Here is a 25,731-nt window from a genome sequence, read left to right on the forward strand (position 1 = left end):
CAGATGTCCCCTGGAGTCTCCTGCTGGGACGTCTGCAGACGCTCCCCGCCACCCTGGTCTTCTTCACTCGTGTCACTCAAGCTTTTCTGCTGAGTGAAGAGATTCTCTCTCGTGGGGCAGGGGCTGTGGCCAAAGCCAGCAGGGGACACCAGCCCCCAGGCACAGGTGCAGGTGTCATGGGAGGCTGGCACCTGGGTGACCTGCCTCAGCTGGGCAAGGAAGTGCTTCTCTCCCTCACCCTCGAGCCCCGGGCCCTGAGCCCCTAGTGGAGTCAGCGGAGCTTGTCACGTTCCTGCGAGGCTCCCTTCCCTCTCCCTTTCACCCAGGTAAGTGGTCGGAGAAGCCGATTTGGCTTTATTTAAAATTTGAAGTGGGGGGGGGCGGGGGGAGGGAACTGAGTTCTCTCTTCACGTCTTCAGGGACTCACTGAAACATTTTGCGGTTTATCTTCTGCCCGCCGCTCGGCGATGGTCTTATCTACCTTAGCGCAGACATCCCTCAGCAGTCCTGAAAGTGCGTTAATTCTGTCTTCAGAGGCTCAGAGAGGTTAAGAGACACTCACAGGGCCACGCGGAATTCGGATCCAGCTTTAGAGAGGAGTCCAAAGCCCGCGTTCTCTCTATTGACATCAGGCCTAAGTGGACATAAGTGCGTAGGGGAATATAAATATTTATATTCCCAACAGCATAGTGCTGCTGGGAATTCAGAGGGGAACTGAGGAAGCTTTTGCCAACATCTGGAAGGAAGAACAAGCATCCTCGCTTAGAGTAGAACCTCGTACTATGAGAAGACATGCTTCTCTGAAAGAATAGCTAAAATATAAAAGGGAGAGTGTAGCCAGTAGGGGTAGTAAGGGTCATTGTATGTAGAATGTTCCAGAAAGTCTTCCTCAGAGTTCAGCTCTTCAGGTGGCCTTGAGGCTGATGGTATTTGAACAGGTGACAAAGGAGGCGAGTGCCCAGGACCGGGAATGGCTTACTCGGGGATGGAGCTTTCTGGGCCATGGATCCTCTCCTGCCCTTTTTGGTATTCCAAACTGGAGAAGGTGCCTAATTATGAAAAGAGGCTGAATCAATGTCAGTGTAAAAAGTGGATTTCTCAAAGAGCATCCGTGGACCTCTGCAGCATGCAGATTTGTGTCCTGTCACTTGTTGGTCTTTGGACGGTGCTCGGCGTCCTGGTCGGGAAGGCCTCTCACAGTCACCGGCCCCCACGTTGGGAGCGTCTGACCTGAGGATGTGCAGCAGGATGGTTCATAGAGGAGGTAGATCCAAGGGGAAGCGAGGTGGCCCAGGGGTGGGGACGCTGTCCTCCTGGGCAGTCCCACGCAGCCCTCCTCCACGGGCAGAGTTGGCACTTGAGCACACTCTGCTGGCACCGACTGCACCCACATGCCCACCTCTCTGCATGTGCAGCACCAGTTGTGCCCTGCACGGCCACCATCTCCTTCCACACTCCTCTCAACCTGCTGCGACCCGAGCAGCACTCTTTGCAGAGGGAGAGGGACTGCTCAGCGTTGGAAGGAGATGGGCACCGTGCAGGGCACAGTCGGTGCTAGCCAGAGGGCACTGCCTGTGTCAGTCTGAGGGGTCGCTGCTGCAGATCTCCTGCAGCCTCCTCCCAGGTTTCAAAGAAAGCGCTGCACCCGATTGACAGCGAAGGTCTTTGCTGAACCAAAATTCCATGCATCTTGGAACTTAATGACCTTGAATCATTATGCAAATTACCATTTTGTGGACTTTGCTTTAAAATATAGATGAATCTATGACAGATTGGCATGAATTTTGCTTAAAACTTTGATACAGAGAGTTGGCATTTTAAGTGGTGAAACCCACCAATTCAGAAAGCTCCACCCTCCAGGACGAGCCCTTGCAGAGCATTCGCTGGGGCTCGCTTCATTTCTAAGGGGTTGTTCCCAGAGGCCCTCTCCTTCCGACATCAGGATCTCTGATTCCGTTTAGGGTTCTGCTGGGAAAGGCTGACCAGGTCAGGGCTGGGGGTCGGTGCCAGGGCTGGAGAGCAGGACAGGGTGGATGGGGACGATGGATGGGGTGCGAGGCCCCAGCACCAGCGCTTCCCGGCCACACAGCAGTCACCTCCGCCTGCGTGGCTCTCCTCACACCCACGGTGTGTGAACTCGGGGTATGTCTGAGCGTGTAAAGGAAACTGCTGCAGGACTCACCCTGGTAGGGGTGGCTGGCGTGGCCGGCCAGCGGCTCTGCAGCTCATCCGGGCTCGGGCTGCTGTGGGGTTCTGTCTGCATTGTGGGACACTTCCACTGCGAGGCCAGAAAACGGCTGCTCACCGTCACACGTGGGTGTGAGTTCCCCTGGGAGAACGGGAAGGAACAGGGCCAAAGCCACAGCTCTCCACACCTGTGGGCTGGGCCTGATGGCTACCAGCTTCTGCAAGCCTTCCCTAGGTGCCGTGGCCCTCCACGCCGGTCAGTTCTGTTGGTGGGGAGAGGAGAAGGGGCACCGACATAAGTACTAGAGCCTGCCCTGCTGCTGCGGGACACCCTGCCAGGTCCAGGGGTCTCCTGTGGTTCCCTTGTACATCTGTCCATCACGCAGTGAACGCCACTGGGCGGAGCCGCTGTCCTAGATCTGACCAGAGTGTCCACAGACCAGGCCGCCTTGGTCCTCACGGATTCTGCAGTGTTGAGAGAGAGAGAGGTTAACCTGATAAACACCGGAGCACACGCATGTGCTGTCCAGAGGACGTACTGAAGGGGCCAGAGCCGTGATGTGCGGGAGGCCAGGTGAAGAGTGGTGCAGCGTGCCCTGGGAGGGCTTTGCTCACCTAGGCGTGAGAACGACCCGCAGAGTTACATGGGGTGAGGGCATTCTGGGCACAGGTCAGCAAGCGCAAAGGCCCTGGGTGAGGCCTGCGTGACGTCTGGAGAAACAGTGAGACCAATGCGCGTGGAGCAGGAGTGAGAGGGGGTGTTCATTCTGTGCTTGGAGCCGTTGTGGGGACCTGGCCGGACCCTGTCGGCGCTGCGGGTCTAGGTGAGAACTCTGGAGGGTAGTGCTCCTGTCCCCACGCTGGCTGCCTCGTCGGGCTCACTCTGCTACCTGTGCAGAGTGGGGGAGGGCTCAGCAGGTGGACTGGGGGCAGCTGTCCTCGTAACCCGGAGCCTGGACTGGCGTGTGGCGGCTGAGATGTGGTCAGACGTGGTCAGGTTCTGGGCAGGTTGCTGGCCCAGAGTGGGTGTGGGAGAACGCGAGGCATCAGGACCTGGGCTTTCGGGTCTGAGTTCCTGGAGGGCGGGAGCCATGGGCGAGGCGGGGGGAAGAAGTGAAGAGTGGGTTGGTTGTGGACACACTGGACGCAGGAAGCAGGCGCCCCAGGCCCTCCTTTGAGCAGGGCCTGCTGAGCAGCCTCCTGGCCTTAGGGTCGTCCCAGCCACTCGGGCAGCTGTGCAGGGCGACGGGAGTGGCCTTTCGCCTCTGGGATTGGCTGGGATCCCGGGTCGGGGCAGGGGCTTCCCAGAGCCTGCTGTGGAAACCTGGCCTGAGCCCCTCCCTCCCCTGGGGAGGCCCATAGGTGCCCAGGAGAGACTGTGTCTCACTGAAATGTGTCAGACTTGCTAAAGGCTTGTTAATTCATCCACAAATAGGGGACAGTCCACGGGGCCGGCCCGCAGAGGTGAAAGCAGAATGGAGGGGGACGCAGCTGCAGCCAGCCTGTGGGGGGCGGGGGGGGGCTGGTGGTGAGAAGCCCAGACCTGGCCCAGGTCAGGCTGGGCCGAAGCCCCTACTCTGGGATGGATGCACTGAGGGGGGACGTGGATGCACAGCCGTGGGCTGGCTGCAGAGCGCTCTTGACCCGTCCACCACTGAGCCCCAACCCCAGCCCTGTGCTCTTGGGTTTTGAAGGGATTCTTTACAAATTAGAGTGATTGGTCCTTTATCTGTGGTGTGAGTTGCAAATGTTTTCTGACAGTTTTTCCTTTGTCTCTTTCTCTGATCGCGCTGTTCCCCCTGTGCAAGGCAAGTCTGGAGTAACAGGCTCATGTGGAAGCTTTATTTTGAGCACCAATTAATAATTTAGTTATAAGAGCCCACAAAATCCAGAGCTTGCCAATAACAGGAACAACTTCCAAAGACACGGGTGGGCAGTGCCCTTATGGAGTCTATTCGTGGTGCAAAGCCGGAGTAACGAAGAAGTTGGGAAACCGAAATCAACATGCAGAGGGTTTTAACAGCCTGAAATCAGGAGCTGAGTGTACAAAATAAAATTTAGTAGAAATAATGTTTTGTACTTAGGCTTAGAAACATTAATTCCATATGTTCAAGATGGGGGACATCTGCCTTCCCAGAAATTCGTGGATGTATTAACTTGGGTCTTTGTAGACCACACACTTACATAAAGTACAAGAAGTGCTTTCCTGGAGTGACTCAGAAGGAGATTGTCCCCATCATGGAGAAGGCGGCCCCTCTGGGCCTACCCTGACCAGACCAGAGAAGCATTTGCAACTTACATCAGAGATGAAGGACTAACCACCTGTGCCGGCCTGGGCACACACATCAGGGGCCACGGTCTCCGTGAGCAGGTACCAGCGGATGAGTAGAGGGTGGGAGGCAGACATCCCCCGGGACTGGTCGGTCCTTCTGAGCAGAGAGGCCACTGCTTGGTGCAGCCTGGAGCAGCGTGGGCAGATGAGCCCTCTGCAGGGCAGCTGTCCAGCAGGTGTTGTGACCCCTGCCAGGGGCAGGCCTGCTTCTTCCCCTGTGGGCTCCTGTGGCCATGGGTCCTGGGACAGAGCCACAGGCCCGCCAGGAAGGGGGTTGTCCTGCTGCTGAGTGGAGGCGGTTTGGGCCCCGGGTTCTGTCATGTGGCTCGCAGGACACCGTCTTTGCTTCTTCCTGGTGTCCTCTGTCCGTGGAGAACAAGAGCAGGTGGGGAAAGGGCTTTTCGGCTGACTGACGTAGATGATTTGGGGGAACTTGAGTCTGTGGGATCTGACATGGAGCTGTGTGAGGCTTGAGTGGCAGCCGGGATCCCGAGCCTGTTTCCTGAGCGCAGAGTCTGCACCTTGCAGTCTATGGGCAAGACCTCAGATGGGCCTCTGCTGACCCACCTGCGGTCAGTGCCGGGTCCTCGTCCTCCCTCCACGGCTGCTGAGAGCGGTGCAGCTTCCCCCATGGACTGTACGCAACCCCTGCTTGGGGAAGCCAGAACTGCTCCTGCCGTGATCTGGTCCCACACGTGCAGGAATCAGCTGAGGACGGGCCCAAGTGCAGACTTTGATTCTGTGGGTCAGAGTGGCTCTGAGCTTCTGCACCTCTGGTAGCTCCAGGTGGTGCCACCTCTTCAGTTCAGTATCCCCCCCCCCCCCCCAAGAAGCAGAGCCTAAAGCAGCACTCTGCAGTGTCCCCCATGGACACTTGTAATGGGGTCACTGTGCCCACTGGCTTGCTCAAAGTGCAGATTCCCAGCTGTACCTGATCTCCAGGACAGGAATCTGTGGTGGTGGCACCTGAAAACTGGCTTTTTGAATTGGTACATCAGGTGATTCTTAAGCACATTAAAAGTTTTGAATAACTGGCTTTGGGAAAATGGATAGGCCGATTGTGAGTCATCTTTCTGTTACTATAATGAAATACCTGAGATAATCAACTTCTAAGGAAAAAAGGTTTGGGACTGAGCATGTAGTTCAGGAGTAGAGCACTTACCTAGTACACGTTGAGTCCCTGGGTATGACCCCCAGCACTGCCAAAAATCAAAAAAGCCTGCACAGTTGTGCATGCTCTGTCTAGCTTCTTGCTGTCCATGTTGGTGCTGCTGTTCATGATGACAGGCTCCCAGTAAGTTGGGAGGCTGAAACAGGATGATTGCAAGTTTGAGGCCAGCCTCAGTCACTTAGCAAGACCCTCAGCAAGACCCTGTCTCAAAATAAAAAATTAAAAGGAATGGGGAACTGGGCCCAGTGGTGCACATCAGTAATCCCAGCAGCTTGGGAGGCTGAGACAGGAGGATGGCGAGTTCAAAGTCAGCCTCAGCAAAAAGTGAGGCACTAAGCAATTAAGTTAGACCCTGTCCCTAAATAAAATACAAAGCAGGGCTGGGGGTGTGGGTCAGTGGTAAGCGCCCCTGGGTCAGATGCCCAGTATGAAAAAAGGGAAAAGGGCGGAGGGTAAGCTCACCTTGGCTCTCAGTTCTGGAGGTGGCCGCGTTACTTTTGGGCCCACAGCAAGGCAGCCTACCGTGGTGGAGCAGATGAAAGAGTAAGAGACAGGGGTTCTATGGTCCCCTCCAGGGCACGCCCAATGCCCTAACCCTCCCATGAGTCCTGCCTCCGGAAGGCTGCACTTCTCCCAGTAGCACCAAGTGGAGGCTGAGCCTTTAGCCCGGGGGCCTTTAGGCTCTGCAGACCCAAACTTTGGGCTGAAGAAGGAGTCCTCAGGCCAGAGTGAGTGAGCCACACACGGGGGAGGGAGCACACCAGGAGGCTGGCTGGGGGCAGCCTGGGACTTCCCCCGGCCGAGCCTCTACTGCCTTTCTTGCCAGCTGCAGGCGGGTGATGTGTGACGAGGCCCCTCCTGTCCCCGGTCCTGTCTTGTTTCTGCAGCCGTCCAGCATGCTGTGCCCACCCCAGGCGGAGGCGCACTGACCATGAGCCTCAACTCCTCCCTCGGCCACAGGAAGGAGCTGAGCGACCTCCCCGCGGAGGAGAGCGGGCCCGGGGGCAGCGGTGTCCCCGAGTTCGTGGCCATCGTGGTCATCGCCGTGTTCGTCTGCCTGGGCAACCTGGTGGTGGTGGTCACCCTGTACAAGAAGTCCTACCTCCTCACCCTCAGCAACAAGTTCGTCTTCAGCCTGACGCTGTCCAACTTCCTGCTGTCGGTGCTGGTGCTGCCCTTCGTGGTGACGAGCTCCGTCCGCAGGGAATGGATCTTCGGGGTCGTGTGGTGCAACTTCTCCGCCCTGCTGTACCTGCTCATCAGCTCGGCCAGCATGCTCACCCTCGGGGTCATCGCCGTCGACCGGTAAGCTGGCCTCAGGAGTGCAGGGCCGCGGACAGGCAGGTCCTGGTCCCCGACTCAGACTCCCAGGCCTCGCTCGGGGCGAGGTCCAGCCATCTCCGCTGCTCTTGGCTCCTGGCCCGGAGCCCTGCTTCCCTCGTCGGGGTTCGGGTGGACAGTGGGCCCCGTGTGACACCCGGGTCCTCGTCGTCCAGGGTGGCAGCAGTGTGCGTCTGTTCTGTGCAGTGTTCTCCGCAATGTTTACACGGTGACGAAATTGCCCAGTGACAGGTTCTCAGCATGGTGCCCTGTTTTGAGGGACGCGTGACTGCAGTCTTTTGTAAGCTCCGTGGCTTAAAAGCACAAACAGAGAGCGGCCTGGAACCGCTGGCCCTCCTTTTCCCTGTGAAGCGCGGAGCCAAGGAAGGACAGGTGCAGCAGGCGGGGCCTCCCGACGCAGCCCGTGGGCTCCCACTTTGGCAATGGCCCCAGCTTGACCATGGCGCCCACATGGGGTCCCTCACTCCTTCACAGTGCAGGACGGAGGGGCAGCAGGGGACAGGACAGCCTGGGCAGTGCAGACAGCGGCACCGGGAGCGGCTGAATGTGCTTGGTTCAGCGGGGACCCACAGGTGCTGCAGACCCCGCTGTCCTGGCAGAGGTGGCGGGCAGGTCTCTGCCCCTGGCCAGGATTCACCTGGCCCTTCACTCCCCACGTGGAGAAGGAGGGCGGGTCGAGGTTCGTGCCATGTGGTCAGTGGCCGGCAGACCGGGGTGTCCGCACTGGGTGCCCAGGCTCTCTGGACCCTCGGGTATTCGGTGGTGTGGTGGTGGACAGTCCGTCAGGAGCACAGGCCTCCCCTGGGCGGACTCCTGTAGGCCCTCTGCACAGGGCAAGGATGGAGAGGACGTCCGGCCAAGGAGCCCGCCAGCGTCTCCACATGTCTGGTTTTCCCAGCGATGAGACAGAGAGTAAAAGGAGCAGAGCCAGTGACCTGATCCGCCAGGGACAGTCCCTGTTGCTGTGTTTGCCTCCAGCGGTTTTGGGTGGTGCACAGTCGATTTTGAAATAGGCTCTGCACACACGGTTTTGTGGCCTGTTTTGTCATCTTACGTGGTCTGCAGCTTCTTTGGGGTTGTGGTGCTCCCTGGGTGTGTGGTGCTCCCTGGGTGTGTGAGGTGCTCCCTGGGTGTGAGGTGCTCCCTGGGTGTGAGGTGGTCCCTGGGTGTGTGGTGCTCCCTGGGTGTGTGAGGTGCTCCCTGGGTGTGTGAGGTGCTCCCTGGGTGTGAGGTGCTCCCTGGGTGTTTGGTGCTCCCTGGGTGTGAGGTGCTCCCTGGGTGCGTGCTGCTCTCTGGGAGTGAGGTGCTCCCTGGGTGTGAGGTGGTCCCTGGGTGTGAGGTGCTCCCTGGGAGTGAGGTGCTCCCTGGGTGTGTGCTGCTCCCGGGGTGTGAGGTGCTCCCTGGCTGTGTGGTGCTCCCTGGGTGTGAGGTGGTCCCTGGGTGTGAGGTGGTCCCTGGGTGTGTGAGGTGCTCCCTGGGTGTGTGAGGTGGTCCCTGGGTGTGAGGTGCTCCCTGGGTGTGTGGTGCTCCCTGGGTGTGTGCTGCTCTCTGGGAGTGAGGTGCTCCCTGGGTGTGTGGTGGTCCCTGGGTGTGAGGTGGTCCCTGGGTGTGTGAGGTGCTCCCTGGGTGTGAGGTGGTCCCTGGGTGTGAGGTGCTCCCTGGGTGTGTGCTGCTCCCGGGGTGTGAGGTGCTCCCTGGCTGTGTGGTGCTCCCTGGCTGTGTGGTGCTCCCTGGGTGTGAGGTGGTCCCTGGGTGTGTGAGGTGGTCCTTGGGTGTGTGAGGTGCTCCCTGGGTGTGTGAGGTGCTCCCTGGGTGTGAGGTGCTCCCTGGGTGTGTGGTGGTCCCTGGGTGTGTGGTGGTCCCTGGGTGTGAGGTGCTCCCTGGGTGTGTGGTGCTCCCTGGGTGTGAGGTGGTCCCTGGGTGTGAGGTGCTCCCTGGGTGTGTGAGGTGCTCCCTGGGTGTGTGAGGTGCTCCCTGGGTGTGTGGTGCTCCCTGGGTGTGAGGTGGTCCCTGGGTGTGAGGTGCTCCCTGGGTGTGAGGTGCTCCCTGGGTGTGAGGTGCTCCCTGGGTGTGAGGTGCTCCCTGGGTGTGTGAGGTGCTCCCTGGGTGTGAGGTGCTCCCTCGGTGTGAGGTGCTCCCTCGGTGTGTGCTGCTTCCTGGGTGTGAGGTGCTCCCTGGGTGTGAGGTGCTCCCTGGGTGTGTGAGGTGCTCCCTGGGTGTGAGGTGCTCCCTGGGAGTGAGGTGCTCCCTGGGTGTGTGGTGGTCCCTGGGTGTGAGGTGGTCCCTGGGTGTGAGGTGCTCCCTGCGTGTGTGAGGTGGTCCCTGGGTGTGAGGTGGTCCCTGGGTGTGAGGTGGTCCCTGGGTGTGAGGTGGTCCCTGGGTGTTTTAGGTGCTCCCTGGGTGTGAGGTGGTCCCTGGGTGTGAGGTGGTCCCTGGCTGTGAGGTGGTCCCTGGGTGTGAGGTGGTCCCTGGCTGTGAGGTGGTCCCTGGCTGTGTGGTGCTCCCTGGGTGTGAGGTGCTCCCTGGGTGTGAGGTGCTCCCTGGGTGTGTGAGGTGCTCCCTGGGTGTGAGGTGGTCCCTGGGTGTGAGGTGGTCCCTGGGTGTTTTAGGTGCTCCCTGGGTGTGAGGTGGTCCCTGGGTGTGAGGTGGTCCCTGGGTGTGTGATGCTCCCTGGGTGTGAGGTGGTCCCTGGGTGTGAGGTGCTCCCTGGGTGTGTGAGGTGCTCCCTGGGTGTGTGAGGTGCTCCCTGGGTGTGAGGTGCTCCCTGGGTGTGAGGTGGTCCCTGGCTGTGTGGTGCTCCCTGGGTGTGAGGTGCTCCCTGGGTGTGTGCTGCTCCCTGGGTGTGATGTGCTCCCTGGCTCTGTGGTGCTCCATGCTGTGCATGGTTGTGCCTTTGAGACTCTGAGGTGTCTCGGGTCACCCTTCTGAGGGCTGTGTCCCTCGGAATTGCCTTGTTTTCAGGGAGGGAGACGGTGCTTTCCTGCAGCACCTGCAGGTGTGACAGCGCACAACCTCCCAGACATTGCCAGCCATGCCCCCAGCCCCCCGCTGAGGACCCCAGTGAGTGGAGTCCACCAGGCTGCTCCGTGGTCACTCAGTCTGAGGACACTGGGAAGGAAGGGCAGGGGGGCCCGGGAGAGGGAAGAAACCCGTCAGGCTGGGTGGACCGACAGCCCACAGAGCAGAGGCAGACGGTGGGGAGAGTGCAGTGACAGCCATCAAACCTGCGAGGGGAAGCCGCCAGCAGGGCTCTCCTGGTGAGCAAGTCACTGCTGCCGGGGTCACGTGCTGTGGTCACCTCGATCCGAGCCTCGGTGGCTGGGCTGCTGGGTGGCCTTCCGCCCACACCGTGGGCCGTGACACCCATTCTGAAGACGGCAGCTGACGAGGACAGGAGCTCTGGCTCAGGATGAAGGTCGCTGCGCTGTTAGGGCTCCTTCGTGGGGGCAGCCGAGTGCTGCTGCAGCTGGGAGTGGGGATGGCTGGCGGGACAGTGCTGTGGCCGTGGCGGGGGCAGGCCACCCTCTGGAGCTAGGCTCCTCCCAGGTCCTTCGTTACTCAGGACAACCGAAAGCCTCTTTGGGGGCTGAAGGGCTGTGCGCAGGCTGGTGTCTGAGAAGGAAGGAGAGCCGCAGGGGGCAGCCCTCTCCCGGGGCCTGTGTTGAGCCACAGGGCCAGGGGCTTGCTTTTGTCCCGTTTGTCTTTGAGCTCACAGGAGCTTCAGTTTAAACTGGAGCCTCCAGTCTGCTGACGACCCAGGGCACACAGACCAGCTTTCAGTGGGAACGTGGGCCACTGCCCTCACCTTGACAGGGCCGTGGGTTCCTGCTCCAAGGCCTCTACCCCTGTGCAAATCAGGACTAAAAGCAAGGTGGCCCCAGGGCCTGTGGCTCCTCAGGGGAAGGACCCGAGGGCCTTCCTGCCTCAGAGGCACACTGGGGAGGGGGGGCACTGTCGTGCTGGGGTGCTGCCAGTGGCTGGACCTCGTCAAGCAGTGACCTAGAGCCGTCTGCTACAGGCTTGCCGTGAAGTCGTGACACGGCGGAGTGGAGGCCCGCAGGACAGCCCGGCAGAGGACCGTCTGTCGGCTGTGGTTATTTTCATGACTGCCGGAGCAGGGTTGGTCCAAGGAGCCAGGACAGTTAGCCTGCAGCAGCCTGGTCCCCCACAGCCCACTGACACCCCCGGGGTTCTGAGGACACCCTGCTGACAGCCCCGGGTTCTGAGGTCCCCACTCTGTAAAGAGGTGGAGAAAAGCAGGAATCTTGGCCCGTGTCTTCCGAGAAGTGAAGGGATCTTCCTGGAAGTGTCCCCGTCCCTCCCCAGCCAACTCCTTCACATTCCTGTTGCCTGGATGGCGTCATGCAGGTCAGTGGCTCAGCTGGGCACTCGGCAGGGGAAAGAGGACGCACAGCTGCTGGAGTCACCCCAGGGCTCAGAGGGCCCACTGTCCCCAAGGGTCATGGGAGAGGGCCGGGGGCAAGGGGAACAGGCGAGAGCAGGCCCTGCCCACTGCCATCTGCCTCTCAGGCTCTGAGCCATCCACTCCTAGGAGCGGGCCTGGCCTGGAGGTGGGCATGGGGTGCTGCTTCCCGCTCACGAAGGAAGCACCGCAGCTCTGGGGGCTGAGCCAGAGCGGGGGAGCAGAGCCGGAGGGAGCACAGCAGTGGGAGCACAGCAGTGGGAGCAGAGCCTGTGGGAGCACAGCAGTGGGAGCAGAGTCTGTGGGAGCACAGCAGTGGGAGCAGAGCCTGTGGGAGCACAGCGGTGGGAGCAGAGCCTGTGGGAGCACAGCGGTGGGAGCAGAGCCTGTGGGAGCACAGCGGTGGGAGCAGAGCCGGTGACAGCACAGCAGTGGGAGCACAGCCGGTGGGAGCAGAGCCGGTGAGAGCAGAGCCGGTGGGAGCACAGCCGGTGGGAGCACAGCCGGTGGGAGCAGAGCCTGTGGGAGCACAGCAGTGGGAGCATAGCAGTGGGAGCAGAGCCTGTGGGAGCACAGCAGTGGGAGCAGAGCCGGTGAGAGCAGAGCCGGTGGGAGCACAGCCGGTGGGAGCAGAGCCTGTGGGAGCACAGCGGTGGGAGCAGAGCCTGTGGGAGCACAGCAGTGGGAGCAGAGCCTGTGGGAGCACAGCAGTGGGAGCAGGGAGCACAGCAGTGGGAGCAGAGCTGGTGAGAGCACAGCAGTGGGAGCACAGCAGTGGGAGCAGAGCCTGTGGGAGCACAGCGGTGGGAGCAGAGCTGGTGAGAGCACAGCAGTGGGAGCACAGCAGTGGGAGCACAGCAGTGGGAGCAGAGCTGGTGAGAGCACAGCAGTGGGAGCACAGCAGTGGGAGCAGAACCTGTGGGAGCACAGCAGTGGGAGCAGAGCCGGTGAGAGCACAGCAGTGGGAGCACAGCAGTGGGAGCAGAGCTGGTGAGAGCAGAGCTGGTGAGAGCAGAGCCGGTGGGAGCACAGCAGTGGGAGCACAGCAGTGGGAGCAGAGCCTGTGGGAGCACAGCAGTGGGAGCAGAGCCTGTGGGAGCACAGCAGTGGGAGCAGAGCCTGTGGGAGCAGCACCTGTGGGAGCACAGCAGTGGGAGCAGAGCCTGTGGGAGCAGAGCCGGTGGGAGCACAGCGGTGGGAGCACAGCGGTGGGAGCAGAGCCGGTGGGAGCACAGCGGTGGGAGCACAGCGGTGGGAGCAGAGCCGGTGGGAGCACAGCGGTGGGACCAGAGCTGGTGGGAGCACAGCGGTGGGAGCACAGCGGTGGGAGCACAGCGGTGGGACCAGAGCTGGTGGGAGCACAGTAGTGGGAGCAGAGTTGGTGGGAGCACAGTGGTGGGAGCAGAGCTGGTGGGAGCACAGTGGTGGGAGCACAGCGGTGGGAGCAGAGGTGGTGGGAGCAGAGCCTGTGGGAGCAGAGCCCGTGGGAGCAGAGCCTGTGGGAGCACAGCAGTGGGAGCACAGCAGTGGGAGCAGAGCCTGTGGGAGCACAGCGGTGGGAGCAGAGCAGTGGGAGCAGAGGTGGTGGGAGCAGAGCCCGTGGGAGCAGAGCCCGTGGGAGCAGAGCCGGTGGGAGCACAGCGGTGGGAGCACAGCCGGTGGGAGCACAGCAGTGGGAGCAGAGGTGGTGGGAGCAGAGCCTGTGGGAGCAGAGCCCGTGGGAGCAGAGCCGGTGGGAGCACAGCGGTGGGAGCACAGCGGTGGGACCAGAGCTAGTGGGAGCACAGTAGTGGGAGCAGAGTTGGTGGGAGCACAGTGGTGGGAGCAGAGCTGGTGGGAGCACAGTGGTGGGAGCACAGCAGTGGGAGCAGAGGTGGTGGGAGCAGAGCCTGTGGGAGCAGAGCCCGTGGGAGCAGAGCCTGTGGGAGCACAGCAGTGGGAGCACAGCAGTGGGAGCAGAGCCTGTGGGAGCACAGTGGTGGGAGCACAGTGGTGGGAGCAGAGCAGTGGGAGCAGAGGTGGTGGGAGCAGAGCCTGTGGGAGCAGAGCCCGTGGGAGCAGAGCCGGTGGGAGCACAGCGGTGGGAGCACAGCGGTGGGAGCACAGTGGTGGGAGCACAGCTGGCTCCAGGGCATCTCCTCCCGGGCTGCACACCCTCTGCAGAGGCAGACCCACGTGTGGGTGCAGTGGCAGCCGCGGCAGGGCCCTCTACCCAGGCCGGATGTTGGCCTGACTCGGCTCCAGATCCGAGCAGCCCCGCTGAGCTGTGAGGACACTGGAGGCAGCCTCTCCTAGAGGCAGCCTGTCCTGGAGGCAGGTGGCACTTCAGCTCTGGGACCAAGGGTGACGCAGAAAGTGCTGCTGGAGGATGTCTCACGATGACCTGGAGGTCACTCTCTGCATCCTGCTGCTTAGGGCAGCATTGGTGTGGCCACACTGTCCCCCACGCCGTCCTCACAGGAAAGTCCTGCTCACGTAAGCGGCGGTGCCGTGGAGGGAAGTCTGGACGGGGCTACTCCAGCCCCGAGGTCTGAGTTAGACCACATGGCTGACCTTTACCAGTGCCCATTTCCAGTTAAAGGTCCAGTCCGGGGCCGTCTGGCCGCCGCCGCCTGCCCACCCTCTGCATCTCGTGTCCCACCCCTGCCCGCTGTGCCCTTCCTGACAGAGCAGCACCAGCTTGCCCTTCCACCTGCCCACACACCTGCCCGGCTCGCTTTCTGCCTGGCTGGCCTGGGCAGTGTCCCCCACCTTTCCAGGCCTGGGTGTTGGTGTTGCCCCTTCAGGAGGCCTGTTCGCCCGTCTGACTTGGGTCTGTGACCTTCTCCACTGTGGAGCCGACTGGGGCCCCACCCCGTCCCTGGTCCCTGGACTCTGGAACACGGTGGCTTGCCAGGCACAGCTCACATGTGCGGTGGGGACCATAGGGTCAGGTGGCCTGCGTTTATGTTGTTTCTTCTCTTGGTCGGGCGGGCCCTGTACTCTCCAGTGGCCTTGCCTGTGGAAGGAGAGCCACACACCGCGACTCACAGCTGTGAGGACTGGCCTGTCCCACTCCCAGCCCCGCTGCCGCCCGTCTGCCTTCCCCGCCACTGCTCCTCACCTATATGTCCAGGCCACACACAGCAGGCTTTCAGGAAATGTCCACTGAGCCATGTCCACGTTCTTCATGTTCTTTTTTTTCAGAGCGGGGGGCATACTAGGGATTGAACTCAGGGGCACTCGACCACAGAGCCACATCCCCAGCCCTATTTTGTACTTTATTTAGAGACGGGGTCTCACTGAGTTGCTTAGTGCCTCACCACTGCTGAGGCTGGCTTTGAACTCGTGATCCTCCTGTCTCAGCCTCCCCAGCCCTGGGATTACAGGCATGCGCCACCCGCCCGGCAACCTTTGGGTTCTTTAAGATCCTGGACACTGATCTGAGTGGATTACCATCAGCAAGAGCAGCTCTGTGACCCCCTGCAGAGGCCCAGGGGTGCCTGCAAGTGCTGCTCTGTTGGTGGGTGGGTTCCCCAGGACTGTACCCTCGCCTCTGGCTCAAAGCACAGGTTTCCTGTGAGGAGGGAGCACACCAGTGTCCCTGGGGTCTCAGGCACCTTCCTGGAGGCCAGCGTAGTTTCAGAAGAGTTAGGCCGGGGACGCCAGGATGGCAAGGCCACCTGGAAGCAGCACCTCCAAGGTCTGCTCCCCCAGTGCCCACTGGCCCATGCCCAAGGGCCTGCAGAGCTGTGTGATGGACGGCCGGCCACTCCTGTGGGGAGGGCTGGGTGGGCCAAGGGCGTGGGGCCCCGGAGAGCAGGTGCCGACGCCCTGGACGCCCTCTCTTGCTTCCCTGCCCTCTTCCAGCTATTATGCCGTCCTGTACCCCATGGTGTACCCCATGAAGATCACGGGCAACAGGGCCGTGCTGGCGCTGGTCTACGTCTGGCTGCACTCCCTGGTGGGCTGCCTGCCCCCGCTGTTCGGGTGGTCGTCGGTGGAGTTTGATGAGTTCAAGTGGATGTGCGTGGCTGCCTGGCACCGGGAGCCCGGCTACACTGCCTTCTGGCAGATCTGGTGCGCACTGTTCCCCTTTCTGGTCATGCTGGTGTGCTACGGCTTCATCTTCCGCGTGGCCAGGGTCAAGGCGCGCAAGGTGCACTGCGGCACGGTGGTCATCATGGAGGAGGACGCCGGCAGGAGCGGAAGGAAGAACTCCAGCACCTCCACCTCGTCCTCGGGCAGCAGGAGGAGCGCCTTCCAGGGAGTGGCCTACTCGGCCAACCAGTGCAAGGCCCTCGTCACCATCCTGGTGGTCATCGGTGCCTTCATGGTCACCTGGGGCCCCTACATGGTCGTCATCACCTCCGAGGCCCTCTGGGGAAAGAACTATGTCTCCCCAGCCCTGGAGACCTGGGCCACCTGGCTGTCCTTTACCAGTGCCGTCTGCCACCCCCTGATCTATGGACTCTGGAACAAGACTGTCCGCAAGGAGCTCCTGGGCATGTGCTGTGGGGACCGGTACTACCGGGAGCCGTTCGTCCAGCGGCAGAGGACCTCCAGGCTCTTCAGCATTTCCAACAGGATCACAGGTGACTTGGGAGGAGTTAGGAAGGGACCCACCACCAGGCAGTGTGGGGGGGGGCTTTCTTCCCAGATGCTCTGTGGCGGGCGGGTTCTCCTGTGGCCTCACCTCCTGCTCAAAGCACAGACTTCTAGCTGCACACGGTGGCACAGGCCTATGATCCCAGGGATTGGGAGGCTGAGGCAGGAGGATCGTGAGTTCAGAGCCAGCCTCAGCAATAGTGAGGTGCTAAGCCACTCAGTGAGACCCTATCTCTAAATAAAATGCAAAATAGGCTGAGGATGTGGCTCAGTGGCCGAGTGCCACCGAGTTCAATCCCTGGTACCAAAAAAAAAAAAAAAAAAAAAAAAAAAAAAAAAATCCAAGCACAGGTTTCCTGTGGGTAAGGAGCAAACCTGTCCCTGGGATCCCAGACACCTTCGTGCCACCCAGGAGGCCAGCGTAGTTTCAGAAGAGTTAGGCCAAGGACACCAGGATGCGGAACTCTGTCTTCCAAAGCCCCGTCTGGGGCCCTGGTCTCAGCGCAGTTGCTTCCTGTGGAGAGAAGGGGTCTGTGCTCTCCTCGCTGCATCCCCTGCCTGGCTCCCTGCCCAGCCAGCTGCTCACCCCAACCTCCCTCCCAGGCCAGGGGTCTCCCAGTGCCAGACTCAGCCCTTCACTGAGATGTCACCAGGAGGACCCCCCCCCCTTCTGCCCGCTGACCAGTCAGTCTCACCACACTCTGAGACCCAGGGCTCAGGTTTCTCTCACTTTTGAAACAGTTTTAGACCTGCAGGAGCGTGGGACACAGCCCAGGAGCTCCGCAGCCCAGGTCAACAGGCTCACCGGGCCCTGTGGAGCCTGCCTCACAGCAGGGAGACTGGACGTGGGTGGGAATGTGCTGGCGATGGCCCCGGGTCCTGCACTGGCCGAGCCGCTGGGCCCCTGGTGGCTTCCGTGGCAGTCTCTGTTCGTCACCCTTCTCCTTCCTCCAGCTGCGGTGGCTCCGGCTGTGGGTCCTGTGGGTCCTGCCCCACGGCTGCCGCTCTGCTCTTCGGAGGGGAGGCAGCTGGGAGTTCTGAGGAGGCCACGCGGCCCACGGCAGGAGCAGCTCCAGGGCGCAGTCGGGTTGGGGTCTGACCTCCAGGTGACTTTGGGCAGCTCCTCAACCCGCTATGAATTTCCCCTCATGAAATGGAGGGGTCCCCACTCCCCCTCAAGAGGGAGAAAGAAGTGACTCCTCATAGCAGGGACACTCAGTGGCAGAGGTGACAGGGCATACTGATGGCTTTCCTGGCGTTTTCCGAGTGTCGTCCTGGAGACAAGACACCAGTCTGAGGGTTTTAGTTCAGTCGTGGAGAGAAGCTCCTGCTGTGTCCTCGCATTTCTGCCAGCGAGAGCCCTCCCTGCCTGTGCAGGGCGACCTGTGCGCCGGCAGGACCCTGTGCTGGCGTCCTTCCGCTGGCCGCCCCATTCGTTCGGATTTTGCAGAGTCCGTCTTCCAGGCAGAAACGCTGGGCGCTTTCTGTTCCCGCGAACTTGAGGACGAGGCAGGAAACAAGGAGGATGGGGGTGGAGGGGGCAGCCAACGGGGCATCTACAGTCCTCGGGGTCCCGCGGCTCTGACCGGGGCCGGTGGAGAGCAGCTGCTGTGGTGGGGTTGGCCAGCCAGTGGCTGCCCTTTGTCCCACGTGGTGAAGGGCTGTCCTGTGGGTGCCTCAGGGTGGAAGAGCTCGTGGATGATGGGCTCCGAGTCCTTGGCCTCCTCCAGGGACAGGACCCGGGGAGTCCCTTGGTCCCTCCTGGCAGGGCCTGATGGCAGCAGGAAGCAGCGGCAGCGGTAGGAGCCGCGCACCCTGACTGACCAGGCAGGACGCTGGTGCCCCTGTCTCAGCTCTCTGTGGCAGGGCTTTGGCCTGCAGCTGATCCCTAAACCCAGAGGTCTTTCCTGCCACAAACCTGCCTCTGGGCCTCCTCCTGTCCCCCGGAGTGCCCCAGAGCTCCTGTGGGGAAGGATGGTCTGATCCATACCAGACCAGCAAGAGTGCCCTGGGGCTCTGTCTTGGTCCTTGGGTGTCCCTTTGCAGGGCACCTGGAAAGCTTTCACCAACAGGGTGCAAAGGCAGAAGCACATTCCGCAGTGCCCCGAGTCCCCGCTGACTGGAAGGCCTCACGTGACAGCGACCCCTCAGGCTGCAGGTCTCAGCCACCATCATTGGTTCAGTCTCTCATTTCTGTTTGCCTGGAGTGGAAGCTTTCCATGGGGTACCATCTGCCCCTGGGCCACCAGACCTTCTGCCTGTGGGGTCACCGGCATGTTCTCACTGGGGTCCCACCTAGCAGCTGAGGTGTCTGGGCCTCCTGGAGGTTGTGGCAATGCACCTTATGGTGGCGGGGGGTCACCCTGAGTGGACCTTGGCTTCAAGTGATGAAAGGTGTGCCCCATGCCAACACTGGCCTTAGGCTGCTAACCCCAAGTCCAAAGCTGACAGGCAGAGGGAGGAGGGGCCTTTGGGAGAGCAGGCAGCCCTTCCGCCTGCAGTGCCAGGCCTTGGGAGCACGGCCGGACACAGGTGCCCTCACCTGGGGCTGCGCTCCGGGCTCCTGTGGCTGCAGACACCTCCTGCTGGCCTCCTGAGAAGGAGGCTGCTGCCTCCCATCAGGCCCTTTGAGGTGCCAGGGCTGAGGGGAGGTGAGGGAGCCCTTGAACTTGCCCCTTTGCTTTTCTGAGTAGCTTCCTGGTGGCACCTTTGGGTTCTTGGTTCCAGCAGGTGCCTGCTTCACCCTGGAATCCTGTCGTGGATTCAGTTCTAAAAGGATCAGTGGCTTCTACCCACCACATGCTCCTGGGAGCCGCAAGCCCAGGGCCCGTCCCACTGTGCTGCTTTTTTAGGGGTTGGATTGGGCCCCAGAGATGTGTCGTTCCTCGGGGAACGTTGCAGGGTGCCTGGACTTTCCGGCGGGAAGTGCTGGGTAAGCAGCGATGCCACCTGGTGCCCAGCCACAGTGGTCTGGCACAGATGGTCCTCCCACTGGTGGACGCTGAGACACGTTCCAGGCATTTGCCACGGCCTCAGAGATAGTGTCCAAACCCATGTGGCGTCCACCCCTGCAGCTGGCAGGGGCCCTGCAGTGCTGCTCTCCACACCAGGCCTCCTGTTGAACACAGCCATGATCTGCACCCAGACCTGGGGGAGGGCCAGGTGCAGGGAGGTGCTGGGTGTCCTCTGGCCCCAGCCTGTAACCAACACCCAACAATGGGGAAAGCAAAAGTGCATCTTCTTGTGGGGTTCCCAGAGGTGATGAAAAGAAAGTTCTGAGGGAAGCTGGGACTGACGCTCCGTTGCCACCACCATTTCCTCCCTGGCTCCAGAGAAGAAAGGAAATAGTACATTCTGACACTTTGTACCCTCAGAGGCACGAGGAAGAAATCAGAGATTGAGGTCTTCTACTGGGAGTGTATGATAGAATACAAGAGCGTCTTTAAGGTAGCTCATTGTCTTAGACCATTTTCTGCTGCTGTGACAGAACACCTGAGGTCAGATAGTTTATAATGGACAAGGATGATTCTGGAGTCTGAGAAGCCCAGGAGCATGGTGTCATTGGGCAAGGGCCTCTGTGCCATGTCATACCGCGGCGGAAGATGGAACAGCAAGAGCAAGTTGAGGCCAGACTCACTTTGACACCACACCCACTCTCGAGGTCACGCACCAGCCTCTAGAATAATGAGGTTGACCCATTCATCAGGCCCCACCTCCCAGCGCCGCTGCCCTGGGGATGGCGTTTCCAACCCGAGCTTTGGGGACCCATGCCAGCCACGCAGTCGTCACATCTGCTGGGCAGGAGGTCTTCCTGGGCATCTCAGGAGTTTTGCGTTTGTCTTCTGTTTTAATTTCTCAGAGCCTTTTGGGCCTGGTCCTTTTCCGGGAGCTCCGGCCCCGGGTCTTATGGAGTCTTTATTTTCGCTCGGTGGGGTCCCCGTGGTGGCTTTTCCTTAAGCTCCTTGCAGGTCTCCCCAGCCCCCCCCCCCCCCCCCCCATCTTCCTGCTAGTGCCTTCCCAGCTGCCGCTGGTACTTGCCCGACCCTTCCCGTCCAGCACCGCAGCCTGGGCAGGCGGCTGGGAAGCCATGCCCGCAGGGTGCCTGGGGTGCCCGAGGGGTGCCCTGCAGGCCCGCCCCCCAGGCTCTTCGGCCTGGCCCTGGTCCTTCTGGGCAGGTGATGGGCAGCTCTTGCTCTCCGTCTCCAGGGCTGCTAGCTTCTCCCGGGGAGGGGTTCTCGGTCCGCCCTCCTGGCGGGTCCAGTGGGACGAGGCCGGGGCTGCTCAGTGTGACTTCTCACTCCCAGCATCCCCCGTGTCAGCCCACCCTGGCCGTGCCCGCATCTGCCACCTCTGCCAGCCCTGGGGGTTGGGCAGCGAGGTTGAGGGCCGAGAGGCCGAGGGCCCAGCTTGGCCTGCCTGCAGCAGCGCCTGGCCTCAGGTGCCCACGTCTGCTGGCCCTGCCCTGCCCGCCTCGGTCCCCTTCCCAGGCCGAGTCCCATCCTTATGCGTGTTTCCAGCTCTCAGCATCCTCTCCTCCTTTGTATTCGAGCAGGATTTCGGGAGGGGGACCCGGGGTCTGGCCTCCAGGCTGACTGCTACCTCAGGTGCCCCCACCCGCCTCACTGCCCGGGCTCCCCGTGGAGACTCGAGGCCTGTCCCAGTGGGATGGGCAGGGGGACGGGGGGGGGGCAGCGGAGGTCTCCTCCAGGGCGCAGAGCGAGTTTTGCCAGGGAGGCCGGGCAGAGGGGAGTGGGGGTCAGCCGCTGGTCACCGTGTCACACACCCATGTTGCTTTTCAGACCTAGGCCTGTCCCCGCACCTCACGGCACTCATGGCAGGAGGCCAGCCCCTGGGACACAGCAGCAGCACGGGCGACACTGGCTTCAGCTGCTCCCGGGACTCGGGTAAGCTTGCTGGGGGGCCTTCTGCCGCTGTGCCCCGCTGCCCTGTGAGAAGGCAGCTCTGGGCCGCTCTCCTGCACGGGGTGGCTCTGTGCTCGAAAGTGTCTGAGAAGTTGATTCAAAAGTAATTTGTTTTCTAATTATAATAACCTCTGACCAGAGGGCCTGGAGTCCACCTGCTGGCCTTGTCTCCCACTGGCCCTGGGCAAGCTGCTTCGTCTCATGCACCCGAGGGCCCCCACTTGGCAAAGCGGGGCAGAAGCCCCTGTATCAGAGGGCGTCTGTCCCTGGCATAGAGGAAGCCCCTGGCGAGCTGTGGCCTTGTCATTGTGGTCCACCTCGCCTCCTGCCTGGGAGAAGCACCTCCCAAGCCCACCCAGTCTCGCTGAGCCCCTCCCTGCCCACTGGGCCCACACCGTGAGCCCCGTTCTGGGACTGTGGGCCTGGGTGAGCCCCCCCTCCAGAGGCTGCCAGGGTCTCCATGGGGCCAGTGAAAGAAGCAGGGCACTGGCCACACCTGTCACCCGTCCTGCTGGGGCGTGAAGGCGGCAGTGCCCAGCTCACAGCAGTGGCACTGGCCGCTCCCAAAAATCCTTTGTTTTTCCTTTTGATTCCCTAAGAACTTCACGCTTCCAAGTCTCCGTGTTTGTGTAGCACTTGTCTCAACTATGGGCACATGGCACTGAAGGGGTCACCCAGAAGACCCTCTCCCGCAGCCCTGCCCGCCTGCCCCTCCTAGTCTGGCAGCGCCTGTGCGGTGCGGGTGGCTCATAGCCCACTGCCCAGAGGGGATACCGGGTGGGTTCTGTGTATGGAGGCCGCCCCCTGCTGTGTGTGGACCCCAGAGTGCAGTGACGGCTGGGGCGGTTCCTGGGAGGTGCTGCAGGGCAGTTAGGGTTTGAAGGAAGGGAGAGGGCCGAGGGGTGTGGGGAGGGAGGGGACCTGGCGTTGCTATCAGACTGCACAGTCCACCCTCCGCCTCAGGGACAGACGTGATGCTGCTGGAAGACTGTGCCTCTGAGGACACCCCGCCCGCCCACTGCACCTGCCCGCCCAAGAGGAGGAGCTCGGTGACATTTGAGGATGAAGTGGAGCAAATCAAAGGTGGGTCTCTGTGACGGACTGCTTCAAGAAAAGAGCAGGCAAAGGAGGATCTGAGGGAGACAGCTTGGCCGGGCCCTGCCCGCCCGAGACACCCCCTCCCAGCCCTGCCGGTCTCACTGGAGTCCGCAGGCTCCCAGCTCAGAGCAAGCGGCATCTAAGCTGGGAAAGCAGCTGCCCAGCTGCCCGCACACCGCCCAGGTCCTGGTTCCCTCTCGGTTAGGAATGTGGACCTGGCCTCTGAGCCACAGCTCCTTCCAGTTGGCCAGCGAGGAGGAGCCACAGCTGCCCCTAAGCTGAGGTGGGCGCTGCAGCCCCTCCCTCCATCTCCCGCTCGGCCTGTTCTGAACACCCTGCCCCTGCTGCTCTGGACCTCGGGGTACAACCTGCCGAGTCCAGGGACCACAGCGGAGCCACCCAGCTGCCCACAGATTTCAGACTCTGTTCCCTGAACCCGAGGGCGGGCAGCAGCAGCGTGGCTGGGAGGTGGATGTGGCGGAGGGGCCGGGGCTTTGAGTCTCCAGAATGGTGAATGCAAACATGAGGACGGGCCCAGCAGAGTCTGTAGCGCATCATTCATTTCTTCTACTTTCTCTCTACACAATTAATGTCCTGCCTGAATTCAGAGTGAACACAGAGGTGGTCACGCAGGGCAGCGAGGAAGAGACCGAGTCATCCACTGCACAGAGTCGAGAACGGAGCGTGGACCAGCAGCCACACAGGCTTCATAATTATCATTTTTACAGAAATGATCATCCCACCCAGGGCCACCTGTCCCTTCACACCTGCGTCCTGGGAGGGCAGCTCTAAAAGCACCTTTTTGCAGGCCTGAAAGAGAAGGCACTGGCAGGGTGCCACCCCTGCCCCGTGAGGGGCAGAGCAGGGAGGCCGGTCCTCTCCTCTCTGCCCTCCTGGAGAGTGGCATGTAAGCTGGGCATATGGCCCACGCCTGGAGTCCCTGCCACTCAGGAGGCTGACTTAGGCTGAGGCAGGAGAATGGGAAGTTCAAGGCCAGCTCAGCAACCCAATGAGTACTTGAGACCTTGTCTCAAAAGAAAGATTAGTGGATGCAGCTCAGTGGTGGAGCCCCTGAGTGTGATCCTGTGCTGACACAAAAGGCAGGGGGTGAGTAGGTTGCTGCTCCTTAGGAAATGAGAAAGCCAGTGCGTCTGTGATGTAGGGCCAGGGTGTGACGTGAGGAGCGGCCTCCCTGTCCTGTTCGTGTTGGTCGCCAGTGGTCCCGATCCTGGTAGGGTTCCTTAACATCTTTCCACCTGAGGTCCCATGACTTAGGAAGCTCTAGCAATGTGGGGAGGAGAGAGCTGGCATCTGGGTCTGTGGTGGTCGCAGCCACGGATGGTACCCGAAGCTGGGGATCCGGAAGAGCAGAGAACTCTTCCCAGATGGCTGAGCATCTTGAAAGGAACTCACTTGTACTGCAGAGACCCTAGGAAGTAAGCGCCCTCCTCTGTGCAGATGAGGAACCAAGGCCAGACTCAGTAACTTCCGAGAGTTTCTGGGTAGCGAGTTGGAAGTCCAGGATTGTAGCTGGGGAGTCTGGCGTCTGCCACCTCCGTGTGCCTCCCCTCCCAGGGCAGGGCAGCTGCGGCCACCTCTGCAGCACAGCCATTGGTCCTGGCCCTCTGCTAACTTCTCTCTGCCCTCTCCCCAGAAGCTGCCCGGAACTCTGTCCTCCATGTGAAAGCCGAAGTACACAAGTCCTTGGACAGCTATGCAGCCAGCTTGGCTAGAGCCATTGAGGCTGAGGCCAAAATCAACTTATTTGGGGAGGAGGCTTTGCCGGGTGTCTTATTCTCAGCACGAACTGTCCCAGGGGCTGGCCCCGGGGGTCGCCGAGGCAGCAGGGCTCTTGCGAGTCAGCGGCTGCAGCTGCAGAGCATTGAAGAGGGGAACATTTTAGCTGCAGAAGAGAGATGAGGGCCCCAGGAAGGGCTGGGCTGGATGGAGCCAGGGGTGCTGGCCTTCACAGAGTCCCCGGCCATCTGTGCCAGGGCCTGGGACATGTCATCACGCTCAGGGAAGGAAGCGCCTGGTGTGCAGCCGCGGAGGGACTGAAAATGATGGCACCGGTCTGTGACTTCAGTATCTGCTGTGAGATGTGTGTCGGCTGCTTCTAGGTCCCAGTGACAGAACCAGAGGCATCTGAAGCACCCAGGGCAGATGGAGGTGTGGCCCGCAGGAGGAGGAGGGACCCTTTTCTCTTCTTCACAACCTGTACCAGGAGTCCAGCCGCACACTGTCCCCGACGCCTTGGGCAGAAGCGGCCTAGTGTGGCTGAGCTCAGCAAGGCACTCCCTAACCTGCAGCTTGTCCTGGGCTTTGTGGGCTCCAGGCAGGCAGCATGGGGCAGCCACAGGTACCCAATAGTCCACGGGGAGCATCCAGGAGCAGGGATCTGGTTAGGACCTGGCCCACAGGCTGCAGGACACCCTCCACCTCCCCACTGGCAGATTCTTTGGTATTTCAAAAGAAGGGAGAAACCACTATAAATAAGACAGAAAAGGCAGGTACCAAGTGTTCCACTTCCAGAATTTAACAACAAGCAAACACAAGTGGTGAGGACAGGTCAGTGCGTCACCGAGACTGACTAGGGTTGTGGCACCAAGCCAAGCCAAGAAACAGACACTGTTAGTAGGAGGGCAGTTTCTGCTGGTCCTGTCTAAGTGCCCTGTGAGAAGGGCTGGCCTCGGGGCTACACGGCTACTCCTGGGAGCAAGTTCCTGTTACTGTGGCCCGGGGGCAGCACAGGATAGAAGGCACTGGACCTGGACTAGGCAATTCCAGTCCTGGGCCTGGCTCTGCCTCGGCCCCCACATCATGGGACACCCTGTTGCCTCTCGACATCCTTTGTAAAATGGGAAAGGGGAGTGGGGAGTTGACCTGTGGTCTCCGAGATCATTTCTAGCTTCTGCTCTTCTATGATATCGCTGAATTGATAAATTAGATACAGGGAAAAAACCTTCGGAAGTGGAGCACGAGACCAGAACTGGTACACCTGGGTGTAGCTCCTGATGGGTGTGAAGCACTGCCAGTCCACCCTGGCCATGGCCTGTGTGGCTTGCTGTTTGGAGCACAGCCCTGATGGAGTGCCCAGCCCCAAGAGTGAGGGAGGAGGAGGGTGTGGCCCCAGAGGTGGAGGCACAGTGGTGAGGTGTTTCTATGGCCAGGTTCCTCTCTTCCTGTTGATTTGCATCAGCCCTTGGAGTGTGGGCTTGTAGTTGCTGTGGTGAACCCCCTCCTGTGCTGCCCTTCTGCCTGGTGATTACCTAAGCCAAGTTCAGGACTCTCCCTTGCCCTGGTCAGCAGGGGTACTTCCAGAACTTGCTGTGGATGATTTCCAAAGTGTGCCCCTTGGGAGTCTCACCATCCTCTGGAGAGGCAGCCTTTGCCGTGTGGCAGATACCAGTGGCTGGCCGGTCCCTGCCCTGCAGCTCACGGAAGACCTTCTATGAGGCCTAGGGCAGCCACCTCATAGTGCCTGACCTCAACAAGGCAGGTGCACTGGCTTCCGCTGCTGGCCCACAGGCAGCCCACACTCCCGCTGCCAGGTGGTGTCCGTTTTCTATGTATATCTGTGTGTATCCTGTCCTGTTTCAGAAGGGACCATATTCTTGATTAGTATGCACAGAGGTAGAACAGGGCAGAACCTTACCTCTGGAATGAGTTC

The 25,731-nt window shown here is 61.0% G+C and overlaps 1 protein-coding gene across 8 annotated transcripts in view; it reads left to right on the plus strand.

The window, feature by feature from the left end:
* GPR161 (G protein-coupled receptor 161) overlaps nt 1-24,255 on the plus strand; it is a 31,527-nt gene extending 7,272 nt beyond the window's left edge. For 2 of the 8 annotated variants that reach the window (XM_081297530.1, XM_081297529.1), the window contains exons 3-7: nt 6,578-6,995; nt 15,304-16,028; nt 20,841-20,945; nt 21,927-22,046; nt 23,716-24,255. In XM_081297530.1, coding sequence (XP_081153656.1) covers nt 6,622-6,995; nt 15,304-16,028; nt 20,841-20,945; nt 21,927-22,046; nt 23,716-23,981 — 1,590 coding nt within the window. In that variant the 5' untranslated portion in view covers nt 6,578-6,621 and the 3' untranslated portion in view covers nt 23,982-24,255. Of the gene's footprint in view, nt 1-6,199; nt 6,419-6,577; nt 6,996-7,381; nt 7,404-11,235; nt 11,400-15,303; nt 16,029-20,840; nt 20,946-21,926; nt 22,047-23,715 lie in introns of those variants that run through there. The other 6 variants (XM_081297531.1, XM_081297532.1, XM_081297533.1 and 3 more) reach the window with 6 other exon arrangements.
* The last annotated feature ends 1,476 nt before the right edge of the window (nt 24,256-25,731 follow it).

The sequence above is a fragment of the Spermophilus citellus genome (assembly GCF_964194105.1).
Source record: "Spermophilus citellus genome assembly, chromosome: 6".
Classification (NCBI taxonomy): domain Eukaryota; kingdom Metazoa; phylum Chordata; class Mammalia; order Rodentia; family Sciuridae; genus Spermophilus; species Spermophilus citellus.